Here is a 17,708-nt window from a genome sequence, read left to right on the forward strand (position 1 = left end):
TATTCAGCTGCAAGGCTAGAGCACGAACCCTGGTAAGTCGCTTTCCTCGATGAGGCAATGGTCACCCTTACAAAAATTTGCAAAAAAAAATTAAGTAAATTTCGAATTTTTCTCTTTTAAAACTTTTCTCGATATTCATATAAAATAACCTTTAGACGGTCAATTAATTGCGCGCTATGAACACATCAACCATCAACTTGCGTTTGCTGACGTCAGGATTTTGAAAATTCTGTAATTTTTGTACGAGGTGTAATAAAAAGCTTAGATTATAAGTAAATTAGGCATAATGTGTTACTGTTGCTTAGAAAAAAAACACAAAAAAAATAATTGATAAATTCAAAAACTATAGTAAGCAATTTTGGAAAAAAAATATAAAACACTATAAAACACTCAACGAAAAAAATTCGTACCAGTTTAAGAGAGCGAAAATAATTTATAATCGTTCTTGCCTTAACTTTAATTTTAAGTAACGTCAAAAATCTAAATATCATCAAAGGCTAAAAGCTTAAACATGGAGAAACTTTGAGCTAAGTATAGAAGAGAAGAGACTCACATCGTGTTTTTCCACGGCCAAATTGCAGTGAGAAAATCCTTCTTGAGATATAGACACTCTCCAAGTCTTCATCTTCAGTCCAATATTTCATCCAAATTACAAGATTAAATGTTTAAAGTATAAATGAGTTGCTTGGGATATTCTCCTTTGTTTTGGATGGTTTGGCAGAATTTGACAAGAACGAGCAAATAGCAACCATAAGAGTGCTCTTGTAGTTTTGAACCGCTGCCATTATTCAACTATCAAAAATTCAACATTCAGGAAACGCTTCTACGGCTGCTTGCGTTTTGCTTGCTCACAAATGTGAAAAGTGGCTTCTATTCGTTTTTCTTTTTAAACAATTTTCCAATCGCGTGGAAAAGTGATTGAAAAAATTTGCGGATGATTTGAAATCGAAGGAAGCGGTGGCGAGTTTAAATAATTGATAAGATATGTGTGGTTTTGGAAGTGAAACTGCATCAGAAGCGCACTGGAAAAAGTAAAAAAAATATATATGGTGATGTTTTTGAGTTGTTTGCATGTGATGCTGAATTTGATAGTAATCAATCCAATTGACAAATTAAACACTAATTTTAGACCAGATCTTTTCTATTAAATTTTAAACTGTTTTTTTATCCCAGATGAAATTGACTCGCAAAGGATATACAAGATTCTTTGCAGGTGTCATTTTAGAGAAAAAAAAACAAGAGGCTTCGAATTTTTTCAAGGATTCACTCCAGTGCTTGAGAGAAATTGATTAATGGAACCATGCTATCAGTAAATAATTTTTTGACGAAAAGATTTTTTTCTAATGAACAAACTGCGATCACAGACCAACTCAGCATTTTTTGGAACTGATTCGAACGTGCCAGTTATCTGACAAGTAACGTTCTTTTCCCGGTTGAAAAAGAAATGAAAAACAATCACCCTATCTCGTCAAAAAACTCGATTTTGATATGAACTGATTATACTTTTTTTTGTGGGTACCAGTCCGAGCTAGTGTATTGGTATATGGGGTCATCGCGAAAAGTAATATTAATATAAAAATGCTTATGTAGGAGCCGAGAATAACGCAAAATTTTGTGCTAAGTTTCATGTTAAGAGTTGAATGGTAAATCAAAGTGTCTCAGATTGCGACGGAGAAGCGAATCTAGGTTCTTCATCTAGGTTTATGATAACATTATCCGCCGTTGACATTATGTCCATGGGCCAAACTGTGTACTGGATAGGCGCACAATTTTTTGTCTGTATGTTCCTGGTTTCCAGAGACAAGTCCTTAAATATGTTCCAAAATGAAAGTGGATTCCGCGTACAAATACCTGTAACGTAAATTTTGTCGACACATTAATTTTGTTGCAAATTCCGAAAATTGGGTATCCAAGCTCTTTGTCACTTGTGCTCGGTTACAAGCACAACCCAAACTTTTTCAGAAATTATATTTAGTCAACAAAAAATCAGTTTTTTGGTTTATGGAAAATACCTACCATACAATTCTCATAAATAAAAAAAATGTTTATCATAAAGATTTCAAACAATTTTCTGAACATATGGAATTGTATGAAATTGTAGGAAGTTTCTCATATATCATATATCAACTAACCTTATGTTGAGGCTAACATCAAAGAAACTGATCCCGAAGAAAAAATGCAGGAGGAGGTGAAATATACACCCGATCATGGTTATAGTGAAATAACAATATCTGTTTTCAAACGTTATGCGAACTTGTTCATGACTTGCAAATGAGTAAGTTACCACCCTAGTCGATCGGGGAGGGTTATATTACAAGATCTTGCAAGAGTGAGGTTATCTTGCTAGAATCTTGCAAGATAACCAACTACGAAATTTTCACGAATCCTTATATTAAGCACCAGAAAAAATTGTGTAGATCCAACTTGACTACGGTCACAAAAAATCTGAGTTTAAGCTCGGAAAAAAATTAGGTTACGCAAATTTTGAAAACGTTCATATAAATTTTGATTTTTGGTTTTTCTTAAAGTAAATAGTTTCAGATCGTCGTTATAATTTAATCATTTCAAATTAAAAATTTCAAAAACAAGTTTATTGACTTTGTTCAAATTTTTCATCTAGTTTTGCACTTCTAGCGGTTAAATTTCAATTTTTCTTTATTTTTTGGTCAAAATTTTGACAAATAGAGTCAATTAGCTTGAGATATTTTTTTATGTTGTGTTCACAAAAATCCGAATAAATATTTATGCTCTTATTATTATGAAGTTATATTTATTTTTTTAATACTTGCTACTGGTGAAGTGTCTGCTGGTAAAAAATGTACACTTGTCTTCTTGTGTAAAGTTTTTTTCACAAAAAAATCTTGTCTTTAAATTATTACTTTTATAGAGTAATTTTGAATTTGCCTCAAAATTTTTTTTTCAACCGCAAATCTATTTTTGTACGCAAACAATTTTTTTTCCGAAAAAATTCGGCTTGCAAAATTTAATTTTTTGTGTGCATAACGTAGTCCTGGCTACAATAATGTTGGACTTTGTTCCCTTTTCGCTTTATATTTTTTCAAAAATGCTGAAAATTACTATTCCTTTTGAATGGCGTGTTTATGTATGCCTTGATCAATGTCTGATAATTTAGTGTCAATTAGCTTGAGATAATTTGTATAATGTTTTCACATAAATCGGATAACAATTATGTTCTGATTATTATGAAGCTATATCTATCTTTTTAATGTTGATTTGCTCAAGTAATTAATATTTTCCACTTGCTACCGATGAAGTGTCTACTGGTAAGAAAAACATACTTTTATCTTCATGTAAAGAGTTTTTTGGAAGCCTTAAAGGAGGCTGTTTTGAAAGATTCTTGCAAGATCTTGCAAGATAACCTCCCTTAATCAACTAGGGCAACTCACTGGAAATGCGATACATTGCAACAACTTTAAGAACAGCTCCAGATCAAACACATGAGAACTACCAGTAGTCTCCGGATCAAAATTCCTAATAACAAATCACTTTTTTTCTTTTTCTGTCAATCAAATGTATGTAGAAATTCAGTTGTTGTTTGAACTAATAGTTGGGTCTAATACATGGATAAAACTTCATGTTCACTTGTTGTTCCGACCACTGAAAATGGGGAGGAACTTGTATATGGTTTTTTTTCCACGCAAAATCAGGTAATACAAATAATCATCGGACTGGGTTGAATGATATATCATATAAAAGTAACAATAATTCCAATTGGGAAGTTCATAAATTTAAAAGTCACTCCAAATATTTTACTGCCTAGGATAGCACCATTGGACCCTGAAGTCCGCTGGCAGGTGTCTCAGCGCCGAAAATCATTTAGGAAATGTTTGATACTTGGTGAGAAATAAATTCTCAATATTTCAAATGAAATCATGACTACTTAGATATTAAAATTGTTTCAGTCGCGATTCGAACCACATTAAACCACATTTCTCAAAACTTTTTCTTAAGTCGAGAAAAACTGGTTTGAAATATTTGAGTTTTCATCTAATTTCGAGCAAGTAAAGCGTTTACAATCAATTAACGTTTGTTTAAAAAGGAAATTAGAAGTTTAGGCTGAAAAAACTTGATTTTACTAAAAAGAAGCTTAATTTAGCTCTTCTCTGGCAAAAAATAAATAGTTTAGAAAAATCTTTAAAATTTTGAGTGGAGAAAAAGGAGAAAAAATTAGAAAAAGTTTATATTTATAATTTATTTTTTGAAGACCATTTGATTCGTTTATGCATAATTCACAAATTTTTTACGCGTTCATATAGTTGTTTTATCACATGATATACAAATAAAAACACTAAGAAACAATTTGTTTTTCTGAAAATGTGGTCGAAACATTCTGTGCTACTTGCACAGCAATCGGCTATTCTTGTTTTATTTTTGTCTCGAAATGAAAAATCTTTGGTGTTTTTCTGTTAATTTCTTGAACCTAGGTGGAGATTTTTTTAAAATAAAGATACGCAATGTTATTGAGGCATCGGCAACGGTGCTTTCTGTCATAAGCTTTTATCCTAGTTTTACAGTTGCTCAATTGTTTTGCAAGTAGAAACTTCGAATTTACTTAACAATCTCCCCCTTTCAAGAAAGTGGCAGATTATTAAATAGATTGAATTTATCAGTTATTCGACTAATCCGAATGCAACAAAAATAGAATTCTCTCAATAGAACGCTTTAGAGCTAATTAAATGTTTTTTATTTAGAGGAATGGATATTCTTTAGGAGATACCATTGGGGGCGGGTGGGAGTCGTGTGTCAGTGGGGGGGGGGGGGGGGGGGCGTATGGGGGAGGGAGATTGTTTTTTCAAAACCTCCTCTACAAACTGTGAATTTCTCTATCTGTTGGTTTGCAGTCTATTCGACTGATCCAAAACCAATCTATAAAAAAGGCAAACTGTAAACTTCCTTTTTGGTCTTTTCCTAGTCGCGTTTTCTTAATTTGCCTTTTTTATTTTCCCAATCTTCTAAAAAAAAACTGTAAAGACAAGTTACTTGCAATTTAAAAATACATATTTTTCGAAATCCTCGGAATCTGTTCCTTCAATATCATTTTCCAGTCTGTTTTTCCGGTTTGACAGTATTTCAAGTTCATTTTCCACAGTTTGCATTCATGCCCTGATGATGGTGGGAGTAGCAGAAGGTGTCTGTGTATGGCCTTCTGCCATGAGGTTGGCCTCCACTTCTATGGCCTCCTGACATAGTGCACACGGGTAGCAGCACAACACGGCCATACAGTCTCCGAAGGAACTTCCATCGATACTTTTATGCTCACGCACCTAATATAGATACACGAAAGATTCCCACAAAAACAAACAAAGCACCCGAGAAGAGACAAAAAACAACAATAATTAATGATGACCCATTTGTTTTCAATTTGATTCATAGATAATTTACATTATCGTAGGCGATTAACCATGAAGGTAAGCACCAAAATTAAGAGCGTCAATAAGGCATAATTGTCAGCCTTTCGGAGTGTTGTTTTCCAATAAGCATAGTCAAACACATTTTGACGCTGAGGTCTCAAATTTTAAATTATTGTGAGCATTGGTATCACTTCACTATCCGATTGAAATTTCTTGTTGATCCGACCATTGAAAATGGAGAGGAACTTTGTATTGGGGTTTTTTACTTACTTTTTTCTTATTTCTACGCATAATCAGGTACCAAAAAATATCATCAGAACGGATCGAGCAATATATCATACTAAAGCCCGTTCAGTCGCGATTCAAATGACATTAACAAACTTTGAAAAATCTACCAGTGGCGAGAAAAATCAGTACACAATTTTTGATATTTGTTCTAATTTCGAGCGAATATGTGAGCGAGCAGGCTTATTTTGTTTTTCAATTAAAAGCAATCACCGCAAATAATCATCGTCATGGGTGGAGTGATATATCATACTAAAGACCTTTCAGCACTGATTCGAACGACAATATATTTTTTCATAACATCCCAGTGTTGAGGAAAACCGGTTTTCAGAGTAAGTCAATTTTCGAGCGAGTCAAACAAGCGAGCAGGTTTATGTTAGAAGAATAAGCCTTGATACTTCAGTTGAACTCCAGTAAAAAAAAATGTTCGAAGTGGTCTTTAGCGCCATCTTCGTATTAAAAACTTCAAAGTTTCGAAACCATTTCTGCAAAAAAAAACTATTGAAAAAAAATTAGAAATTGTTTTTGACTTTTTTTGTCATTTTTTGACAAAAAAAATCGTTGCCCGATTGACTTACTTTACTCTGATTGTTGAATATGGCTAACTTCTAGGTTATCATCAGTTGCATTCATCTTATGACTCGCAATCTAATTTTGGAAAAAAACCTGAAAAACATAAATTTGGAAAAAAAAACTGAAAAACATTTTTTTTATTTTTTTCAGATTATGGTTGGAAGATTCTCTGCTACTACATAGCCACCGGCTATCCTTGTTTTTTTTGCGCTCAGAGACGACAACTGCAAACGGGCATGGTCTATCTAAGGGTGATCTAGACGGGTCTATTGGTTTTTAAAATACATGTCAAATTATATGATAGATTGCTTGATAGGGACCTATTCTAAAAGCAACTTTTTATACGGCAAAAGTTTGTAGAAAAAGGTTATGGAGACCACTTTTTTTGGTGCAAACATCACAGAAAATTCCATCTTGAATGAATCAATACGAGAGGCAAAACTGTGCACAGGCGTACAATTTGGTATGTGTAGGTCTCTATAATCCACAGAAAAGTCTTTAAACAAGTTTAAAAAAATTTCGGAACAATAAAAAAAAACAAAGCAACAAAGGACTATCAAAAAGATTGTCTTTGTTGCGGAATCCGCCTACAATTCTCAAAACACACAGTTTGCTCTCGTAAGGATTGCTTTAAGAGTATTCTCGATATTTTTACTGCTCATGATGGTGGGTCATTGCGTTTACACAAAAACTATCAAGAAAAGGTTCTCAAAACGGAGTTTTGAAACAATTTTTGCATACTAGTTCTAATTTGCCTCCTGTACTTTTTAAAATTTCTTTTTCTTATCTGAAACAATCTTTTCAAGATCTAAAGTTCAGATCTGAAATGGGTTGTGAAATTATAGAATAACGCTTGTATGTTTTCGGATTGGGTTAATTCAATCTCAGATCTGAAACTTTGTTTTTAAGATTATTTCAGATCTGAAATTTTAAATATCTTATCAACGACCTGAAAATCAACTTATATAAGAAATAAAGAACTTCAGGTCTTGAAAAACATCCACTGTTTACTGGCTGCAGCGTTTTTTTTTTGTATACTGTTGTTTTTGAAGTGCTTCAGAAGAGCTCGAAAAATCGATTTGTTCTAAAAAAAAGGTCGAAAAACTTTTGTAAAAAAATTGAAACCCGGATATTACACATTTGTACATCAGAACTAAACTGCTTGTTTTCCTGTTTATAAATGCTGCGATAACGAACTCACCTTGACTCTCTGCACTATCGCGCTGATAAGGTTCGCTAGGGGGATGAGGAACGCACAGCCGTACAGGATGCAACTGTCCCCCATAGACTCCGCTATTTTTCCTACAAACAATTACAACAAGGTACACAACCTGTAACAGTGGTAGGTGAGAGCGCTCCGCTAACAAAGTGTTGGGTGTGGGGGCTTGGGTGGGGGGGGGGATAAGAGCAGGGATTAAAACATTGTATGTTTAATTTTCCACTCTTCTGTTAATGCCGTTTTCTTTTTGCTCTTTTTTTCTAACAAATTAGGCATCTAAGTTTATTTATTTGCGATATGCGTTTAACTTCTAATATGGAAATATACGTTTTGGGTAATAAAATTTCAGGACAAAAAATATAAGTTTTTTCAAGTTATATAATTACAAATCAACTCATAAGAGTACACAGATACACCTGAAAGCAAATCTGTTTCAGAGACACCTGAAAACGGATCTGTACATTCATTAATGATCTTATTGGCCAGACTGAATTTTATCTAAGTGGAATTACCTTCAAACACCAGCGGATTTAGGGGGGGGAGGGGAGGCGTACGCTTACTTCTCCCCTCAATGATTCAGCCCCCTGCTGACCCAAAGGGTCCCCCCTTTGTACTGTTTTGAGATATCCATTTTCGGCTGACTGACCCTAAAATTTAGCGCTTTTTTGGCCTGTGTTTTCAAAAAATTGACTGCGGCGCAGAACAAAATGTCAACGTGGGGCTTTTATAATGATTTGGGAGAGTTCAGAAAATCAATTTGGTCGGCCTAAAAAACAAAGGTCGACAAAAATTTTTTTTAATTTAATTTTTTTTTGAAAATCCTCGGCTCAAGAAAATCCTATATCCACCCCTACCTGGGAACAATTAAAAGCTGGATAGTTATTTTTGAATTTGATTTATCAATTTTTCGGTTAATTTGGTATTTGTGATGTAAGAAAGTGGTAAGAATTTATTATTTTAATAAATATTACATCCAATTGTTTTAGTATTTCAACAAGTTGCTTACTGTTTTTTTTCTAATTTCGTTTTACTTAATCTTTGTAAATATATATATTGCAAATCTGTTTATATTGCAAATCTGTTTTTATACTGTTGCATTACTGAAACAGTACTGATTTTTAGTGGCGGACCAAAGCGGGTGTTTACTCAACCAATTATGACAAATAATTTTGTTTATCTATTGCGTAAAAACAACTCACTTTTTTCCCTTGCTGCTCCGATATTTCAATTTAAAAATGTGTAGGAACTTTGCATCCGGGTGTGTTTTAGTTTTTTCTAATGTTTTTTTTTGTTTTCCACGCAAAATCAGGGGCCACAAATAATCATTGGATTGGGTCGATTGATATATCATATTAAAGCACTTTCAGTCATTGAAAGATTTTGTAAAATTTTCTCAGTGTCGAGAAAAACCAGTTAGTAATTTTTGATTTTTGCTCTTATTTCAGGCTAATAGCAGGCTTATTCAAATTTAAAACTTTCTGCTAAAAAGTTGAAAAACTCATGGGAAAGTTTTTGAATTCTTTTAACGATTTTTTGCTCGTTTTATAAAAAAAAAAACGTTTTTCAATTGGATTTTTTATTATGAATGTAGAATATGCCTAAGTGCTATTTTTTCGTTCAGAATTTTGTCACACAACTCAGAAAAAAACTACACTAAATTGAAAAAAGTATATATATCAAGACCATGGTCGGAACATTCTGTACAACTGGAACAGCAACGATCTATCCTTGTTTTTGTTTGTTCTTAGCTTACAACTCTGCAGGAACCACATTTTTTTAAAGAGTAGATGACGACATCTATCAAACATGAAACAAACTTGTTCTCATGAAACAAAAATTGAAACTGAAAAAAAAAAAGATTGTTGGTTAAAACAGTAGTAGAGTCTGAAATTCATTTGTCATATTTCAGACGGCAGATTAAAAACGATTACCTTGTACGTAGCATGGGACAAGAAACACGCAAATTGTGATTTTGCAGTCGCTGAAACAGCCAAAAAGACTTTCTTTCCACTCAGTCATGATTCAAGAGACTATTTAACATACGAAAAAACTGCGCAGTTTTGCAACAATTTGCTGGAAATCCTCGAATAAAAGTTTACTCAAATTTCGAGAGTCGATTCTTTGAAAGGTTTGATTGCATTGTGAACTGGTGATATTTCGTGAGATTTGGTTCCTGATCGATGGTATGTTCCAATTGTTGGCGCGAGTACTATTTGAACAGTTTCTTTTGTCTTGGAAACCACATTGTGCGTTGAGGGTTTGAAGTGCTGTTGTTTCACTTGTGAGAAAAAGACAATTGAGGACCAGGAAAGGAAGGGGCCAAAAACCAAATATTGAAAGGAAATCAACTTCTGAGCATATATTTGTATCTATGATTTAGCTGCTCAAGTTAGGACGCATCTCAAATTGGAAGACATTTAATATGAAAGACGCATCTTTCTTTGATCAGAGCCCACGTTTTACTGTGTACTCTCAACTCTTTTAATGATAACTTACTTCAATGAGCGGAGTACTAGATATCTTAGCTAACATGCTTACAACATGTAAGCACTAAAGCGTGCTTCTGCGTAAAGATTAATTACTCCGCTAGTATCGGAGTGAAAGATCAATTTAACCCCCGCACCGAGCGCCCATGGATTCTAATCGACTATAATGGATTCCAGAGGCAAAAATTATCCATTACAATTGATTACAGAAGTAAAATTCAGACCACTAAATCGATTATTTTGCATTATAATCGATTATTTTTGAAAAAATAATAATTCATTATAATTCATTATTTTTGGCACTAAAATCGAATATTTTTGCCAAGATAATCCATTATAATTGATTTTTTTGAAATAAAAATCCATTATAATCCATTATAATCGAATATAATCCTTTTTATTTTTCTATACTATGCTACCAAATGTATGCTATGACTTTTACTAAGCCCCATGTCTCAACGTCACCCCCTCAAGTTTTTTTTTACCACCCCCCTACTAAAATAAACGTAAACTGAGGGGGAAGGGGTTAAGTAAGCTGTGGGCGTAGAGTAAACTGGGGGGAGGGGGATGGAAGACAAAAAAATATATAAATTTTAATGTGAAAAGTAACAATTCATGAAGCGTACGTAGCAACTGCATTAAACAAAAAAATGAAATGACTCTGAAACAAGTTGTAAATTTCATGAATAACGTCTCAAAAAAAATTCATTATAATTGATTATAATCGATTATGATTGATTATAAAGGGTTACGTTGGCATAAAAAATATATACTGCCCATATTATGACATTATAAACTATTATGATCCATGGGCGATCGGTGTGGACCAAGATTACATTGGGAATGAGATTTCCCAGCCGATTTTCGTGGGAAAGAAAATTACTTTTTACTTCTATGAATAGCCGCATCTAAGAATCTTGAAATGTTTTTAAGCTTTCTATAAATTTAAAACAATTTATCTAAATTTTTCTGCAAATTTCATTCAAGCTACAAAAATTTGCGTCGCCAAACTTTTTTAGGTTTGAAACCGTGGGGTTTCTTATGAGATTTCCCCAAGAAATTTAGCAGAAATAGGAAAAATTGGAACAAAAACTCATTCGCACGGAAAAGCTCCTGTGAAAAACTTCCACTTCAAAGTCTCAAGTAATTTCTAGTGGAATACAGTCAACTTTTTTTAACGTTTTGCCGTTTTTTTTGCATAGTAGTCACCCAGCTGAACTAAATACTTGTACAAATTAAATTTCTTTGATCATTCTAGACACGACGAATTTGCATTTTGCAAAAGTTCTTATTATTAACAAGAAGATTATCGATTATTAGATACCAGATCTACGTGAGCTAGCTCAGATGTTTTGCAAACTTAGAAAGAAATGCATTACACTACTTTCAGTAGAATTGGAGGTTAACTTGCGAAATCGTGAAAAATTTGGAAACCAAAATTTTAAATTCTGCGTCGTTCACATTTTTTGAGCATTTTCGGCTTTTATACTTAAAAAAATTGATTTGAACTGCTTTGTTTTTAACATTTGAGTTGAATTAAAGTCAAAGTTCAAATCGCTGTCGCTGCTGTTTTTATCTTTTTATCTGATAATAAGAAATAAAAATCAGCGTAACCTACCTACTTGTCTACACCACTTTGCTCATTGGCACTTAAACATAGCAAATAAACTGAACAAACTACGACAAAATTTCAATTGAAAGAAAAATTTTTTCCAATTTCGTTTCTATTGACTGGGATAGCACCATTGGACTCTGAAGTCCGCTGGCAGGTGTCTCAGCGCCGAAAATCATTTAGGAAATGTTTGATACTTGGTGAGAAATAAATTCTCAATATTTCAAATGAAATCATGACTACTTAGATATTAAAATTGTTTCAGTCGCGATTCGAACCACATTAAACCACATTTCTCAAAACTTTTTCTTAAGTCGAGAAAAACCGGTTTGAAATATTTGAGTTTTCATCTAATTTCGAGCAAGTAAAGCGTTTACAATCAATTAACGTTTGTCTAAAAAGGAAATTAGAAGTTTAGGCTAAAAAAACTTGTTTTTACTAAAAAGAAGCTTAATTTAGCTCTTCTCTGGCAAAAAATACATAGTTTTGAAAAATCTTTAAAATTTTGAGTGGAGAAAAAGGAGAAAAAGTTCGAAAAAGTTTATATTTATAATTTATTTTTTGAAGACCATATGATTCGTTTATGCATAATTCACAAATTTTTTACGCGTTCATATAGTTGTTTTATCACATGATATACAAATAAAAACACTAAGAAACAATTTGTTTTTCTGAAAATGTGGTTGAAACATTCTGTGCTACTTGCACAGCAATCGGCTATTCTTGTTTTATTTTTGTCTCGAAATGAAAAATCTTTGGTGTTTTTCTGTTAATTTCTTGAACCTAGGTGGAGAATTTTTTAAAAATAAAGATATGCAATGTTATTGAGGCATCGGCAACGGTGCTTTCTGTCATAAGCTTTTATTCTAGTTTTACAGTTGCTCAATTGTTTTGCAAGTAGAAACTTCGAATTTACTTAACAATCTCCCCCTTTCAAGAAAGTGGCAGATTATTAAATAGATTGAATTTATCAGTTATTCGACTAATCCGAATGCAACAAAAATAGAATTCTCAATAGAACGCTTTAGAGCTAATTAAATGTTTTTTATTTAGAGGAATGGATATTCTTTAGGAGATACCATTGGGGGCGGGTGGGAGTCGTGTGTCAGTGGGGGGGGGGGGGGGGGAGGGGGGGAAGGAGGTTTGGAGGGGGCGTATGGGGGAGGGAGATTGTTTATTCAAAACCTCCTCTACAAACTGTGAATTTCTCTATCTGTTGGTTTGCAGTCTATTCGACTGATCCAAAACCAATCTTTAAAAAGGCAAACTGTAAACTTCCTTTTTGGTCTTTTCCTAGTCGCGTTTTCTTAATTTGCCTTTTTTATTTTCCCAATCTTCTAAAAAAAAACTGTAAAGACAAGTTACTTGCAATTTAAAAAATACATATTTTTCAAAATCCTTGGAATCTGTTCCTTCAATATCATTTTCCAGTCTGTTTTTCCGGTTTGACAGTATTTCAAGTTCATTTTCCACAGTTTGCATTCATGCCCTGATGATGGTGGGAGTAGCAGAAGGTGTCTGTGTATGGCCTTCTGCCATGAGGTTGGCCTCCACTTCTATGGCCTCCTGACATAGTGCACACGGGTAGCAGCACAACACGGCCATACAGTCTCCGAAGGAACTTCCATCGATACTTTTATGCTCACGCACCTAATATAGATACAAGAAAGATGCCCACAAAAACAAACAAAGCACCCGAGAAGAGACAAAAAACAACAATAATTAATGATGACCCATTTGTTTTCAATTTGATTCATAGATAATTTACATTATCGTAGGCGATTAACCATGAAGGTAAGCACCAAAATTAAGAGCGTCAATAAGGCATAATTGTCAGCCTTTCGGAGTGTTGTTTTCCAATAAGCATAGTCAAACACATTTTGACGCTGAGGTCTCAAATTTTAAATTATTGTGAGCATTGGTATCATTTCACTATCCGATTGAAAATTCTTGTTGATCCGACCATTGAAAATGGAGAGGAACTTTGTATTGGGGTTTTTTACTTACTTTTTTCTTATTTCTACGCATAATCAGGTAACAAAAAATATCATCAGAACGGATCGAGCAATATATCATACTAAAGCCCGTTCAGTCGCGATTCAAATGACATTAACAAACTTTGAAAAATCTACCAGTGGCGAGAAAAATCAGTACACAATTTTTGATATTTGTTCTAATTTCGAGTGAATATGTGAGCGAGCAGGCTTATTTTGTTTTTCAATTAAAAGCAATCACCGCAAATAATCATCGTCATGGGTGGAGTGATATATCATACTAAAGACCTTTCAGCACTGATTCGAACGACAATTTATTTTTTCATAACATCCCAGTGTTGAGGAAAACCGGTTTTCAGAGTAAGTCAATTTTCGAGCGAGTCAAACAAGCGAGCAGGTTTATGTTAGAAGAATAAGCCTTGATACTTCAGTTGAACTCCAGTAAAAAAAAATGTTCGAAGTGGTCTTTAGCGCCATCTTCGTATTAAAAACTTCAAAGTTTCGAAACCATTTCTGCAAAAAAAAACTATTGAAAAAAAATTAGAAATTGTTTTTGACTTTTTTTGTCATTTTTTGACAAAAAAAAAATCGTTGCCCGATTGACTTACTTTACTCTGATTGTTGAATATGGCTAACTTCTAGGTTATCATCAGTTGCATTCATCTTATGACTCGCAATCTAATTTTGGAAAAAAACCTGAAAAACATAAATTTGGAAAAAAAAAACTGAAAAACATTTTTTTTATTTTTTCAGATTATGGTTGGAAGATTCTCTGCTACTTGCATAGCCACCGGCTATCCTTGTTTTTCTTTGCGCTCAGAGACGACAACTGCAAACGGGCATGGTCTATCTAAGGGTGATCTAGACGGGTCTATTGGTTTTTAAAATACATGTCAAATTATATGATAGATTGCTTGATAGGGACCTTTTTGTTTTTAAGCAACTTTTTGTTATTGCTTGTAATACGGCAAAAGTTTGTAGAAAAAGGTTATGGAGACCACTTTTTTTGGTGCAAACATCACAGAAAATTCTTACTTGAATGAATCAATACGAGAGGCAAAACTGTGCACAGGCGTACAATTTGGTATGTGTAGGTCTCTATAATCCACAGAAAAGTCTTTAAACAAGTTTAAAAAAATTTCGGAACAATAAAAAAAAACAAAGCAACAAAGGACTATCAAAAAGATTGTCTTTGTTGCGGAATCCGCCTACAATTCTCAAAACACACAGTTTGCTCTCGTAAGGATTGCTTTAAGAGTATTCTCGATATTTTTACTGCTCATGATGGTGGGTCATTGCGTTTACACAAAAACTATTAAGAAAAGGTTCTCAAAACGGAGTTTTGAAACAATTTTTGCATACGAGTTCTTATTTGCCTCCTGTATATTTTAAAATTTCTTTTTCTTATCTGAAACAATCTTTTCAAGATCTAAAGTTCAGATCTGAAATGGGTTGTGAAATAATAGAATAACGCTTGGATGTTTTCGGATTGGGTTAATTCACATTCAATCTCAGATCTGAAACTTTGTTCTCAAGATTATTTCAGATCTGAAATTTTAAATATCTTATCAACCACCTGAAAATCAACTTATATAAGAAATAAAGAACTTCAGGTCTTGAAAAACATCCACTGTTTACTGGCTGCAGCGTTTTTTTTTGTATACTGTTGTTTTTGAAGTGCTTCAGAAGAGCTCGAAAAATCGATTTGTTCTAAAAAAAAAGGTCGAAAAACTTTTGTAAAAAAATTGAAACCCGGATATTACACATTTGTACATCAGAACTAAACTGCTTGTTTTCCTGTTCATAAATGCTGTGATAACGAACTCACCTTGACTCTCTGCACTATCGCGCTGATAAGGTTCGCTAGGGGGATGAGGAACGCACAGCCGTACAGGATGCAACTGTCCCCCATAGACTCCGCTATTTTTCCTACAAACAATTACAACAAGATACACAACCTGTAACAGTGGTAGGTGGGAGCGCTCCGCCAACAAAGTGTTGGGTGTGGGGGCTTGGGAGGGGGGGGGAGTAAGAGCAGGGAGTAAAACATTGTATTTTTAATGTTCCACTCTTCTGTTAATGCCGTTTTCTTTTTGCTCTTTTTTCTCTAACAAATTAGGCATCTAAGTTTATTTATTTGCGGTATGTGTTTAACGTCTAATATGAAAAATATACGTTTTGGGTAATAAAATTTTAGGTCAAAAAATATAAGTTTTTTCAAGTTATATAATTACAAATCAACTCATAAGAGTACATAGATACACCTGAAAGCAAATCTGTTTCAGAGACACCTGAAAACGGATCTGTACATTCATTGATGATCTCACTGGCCAGACTGAATTTTATCTAAGTGGAATTACCTTCAAACACCAGCGGATTTAGGGGGGGGGGGGAGGCGTACGCTTACTTCTCCCCTCAGTGATTCAGCCCACTGCTGACCCAAAGGGTCCCCCTTTGAACTATTTTGAGATATCAATTTTCGGCTGACTGGCCCTAAAATTTAGCGCTTTTTTTGGACTGTGTTTTCAAAACACTTTTTTTGGCCTGTGTTTTCAAAAAATTGCCTGCGGCGCAGAAAAAAAATGTCACAATGGGGTACTTTCTCCCCTTTGGTACTTTTTAAGAAATCCACTTTTGGCCGACCGACCCTAAAATTTTTCTAAAGGCGCCTTCGGCGCCAATATTTACTAATTTTGAGGGGGGAGCGCGCGCCGAAAAAACGCAATTTTTTGACTGTTTTTTTTTCAAAAATATGCCTGCGGTGCAGAAAATTTTGCCAAAATAGGGGCAAAACAGTGCTTTGGGAGAGCTCAAAAAAATCGATTTGGTCGACCTAAAAAAAAGGCCGTCAAAGTTTTCGATTTCTTTTTGAAAATCCGCCCCCCCCCCCCCCCCCCCTCGAGAAAATCCTAGATCCGCCCCTGGTTCAGACCCATGTTGATCCTTATCAAAACCTAAAACCTTTTTGTAATAATTAGTGTTGTTCCAGTAATGCAACCGTATAAAATTTCTGCAATCTTTCACTGATTTGGAAGCAGCAGTTTCATTAGTTTCAAAAACAGTACTGATTCAGTCTGGGAACAGCACTGCAATTTTTATCCTGATTTTATTACTGATCAGAGTTATCTACTACTTGCCCAGTACTATTGCAGATCTGTTTTTATACTGTTGCATTACTGAAACAGTACTGATTTTTACTGGCGGACCAAAGCGGGTGTTTACTCAACCAATTATGACAAATAATTTTGTTTATCTATTGCGTAAAAACAAGTCACTTTTTTCCTTGCTGCTCCGATATTTCAATTGAAGTGTTTTAGTTTTTTCTAATGTTTTTTTTTGTTTTCCACGCAAAATCAGGTGCCACAAATAATCATTGGATTGGGTCGAGTGATATATCATATTAAATCCATTTCAGTCATTGAAAGATTTTGTAAAACTTTCTCAGTGTCGAAAAAAATCAGTTGATTTTTGGTCTAATTTCAGGCTAATAAGGTGAGGCAGAGGTTCAACAGGTTTACAAAAGCTTATTCATGCTTAATTCAAAGTTTTTGAATTATTTTAACATCTTTTTGTTCGTCTTTCTAGTCATTTTTCTATAAAAACAGTTTTTCAATTGGTTTTTTATTATGATTGTAGAATATGCCTAAGTGCTATTTTTTCGTTCAGAATTTTTATCACACCACTCAGAAAAAACTACACTAATTTGAAAAAAAATATATCAAGATTTTGGTGGGAACATTCTGTGCTACTGGAACCGCAACCGGCTATCCTTGTTTACTTGTTATCATGAAATAAAAATTAAAAATATGAAAAAAAAGGTTGTTGGTTGAAACAGTAGAAAAGTCTGAAATCCATTCGTCATGTTTCAGACGACAGTTTAAAAACGATTACCTTGTACGTAGCATGGGACAAGAAACACGCAAATTGTGATTTTGCAGTCGCTGAAACAGCCAAAAAGACTTTCTTTCCACTCAGTCATGATTTAAGAGACTATTTAACATACGAAAAAAACTTGGCAGTTTTGCATACAATTTGCTGAAAATACTCGAATAAAAGTTTACTCAAGTTTTTAGTGTCGACTCTTTGAATGGTTTTGATGGCCTTGTGAACTTGTGATAATTCGTGAGATTTGTTTCCTGTTCGTTGGTATGTTCCAATTGTTGGAGC

At 33.9% G+C, this 17,708-nt stretch overlaps 2 protein-coding genes across 2 annotated transcripts in view; both read right to left on the bottom strand.

Moving 5' to 3' along the window:
- The window catches only part of LOC134846731 (uncharacterized), a 361,436-nt gene that overhangs the window by 92,886 nt on the left and 250,842 nt on the right, over positions 1-17,708 (bottom strand). The window lies entirely within an intron of this gene.
- LOC134846895 (cornifelin homolog) lies at positions 5,068-9,735 on the bottom strand. The gene is made up of 3 exons (XM_063864310.1): positions 9,381-9,735; positions 7,432-7,532; positions 5,068-5,285 (listed from the first exon to the last, which is right to left on the bottom strand). The coding sequence occupies exons 1-3, from the start codon at positions 9,466-9,468 to the stop codon at positions 5,118-5,120; spliced, it is 357 nt and encodes a 118-aa protein (XP_063720380.1). The 5' UTR covers positions 9,469-9,735; the 3' UTR covers positions 5,068-5,117.

The sequence above is a fragment of the Symsagittifera roscoffensis genome, chromosome 5 (genome assembly GCF_963678635.1).
Source record: "Symsagittifera roscoffensis chromosome 5, txSymRosc1.1, whole genome shotgun sequence".
Taxonomy (NCBI): domain Eukaryota; kingdom Metazoa; phylum Xenacoelomorpha; order Acoela; family Convolutidae; genus Symsagittifera; species Symsagittifera roscoffensis.

What these genes read in the sequence shown, in the direction of transcription:
- LOC134846895 (XM_063864310.1), bottom strand. Translation starts at nt 9,468, where the DNA reads ATGACTGAGTGGAAAGAAAGTCTTTTTGGCTGTTTCAGCGACTGCAAA. An exon ending in TGTCCCATGCTACGTACAAG is followed by an intron (nt 7,533 to 9,380) that starts GTAATCGTTTTT and finishes AATTGTTTGTAG; the next exon opens with GAAAAATAGCGGAGTCTATG. An exon ending in CGATAGTGCAGAGAGTCAAG is followed by an intron (nt 5,286 to 7,431) that starts GTGAGTTCGTTA and finishes TATCTATATTAG; the next exon opens with GTGCGTGAGCATAAAAGTAT.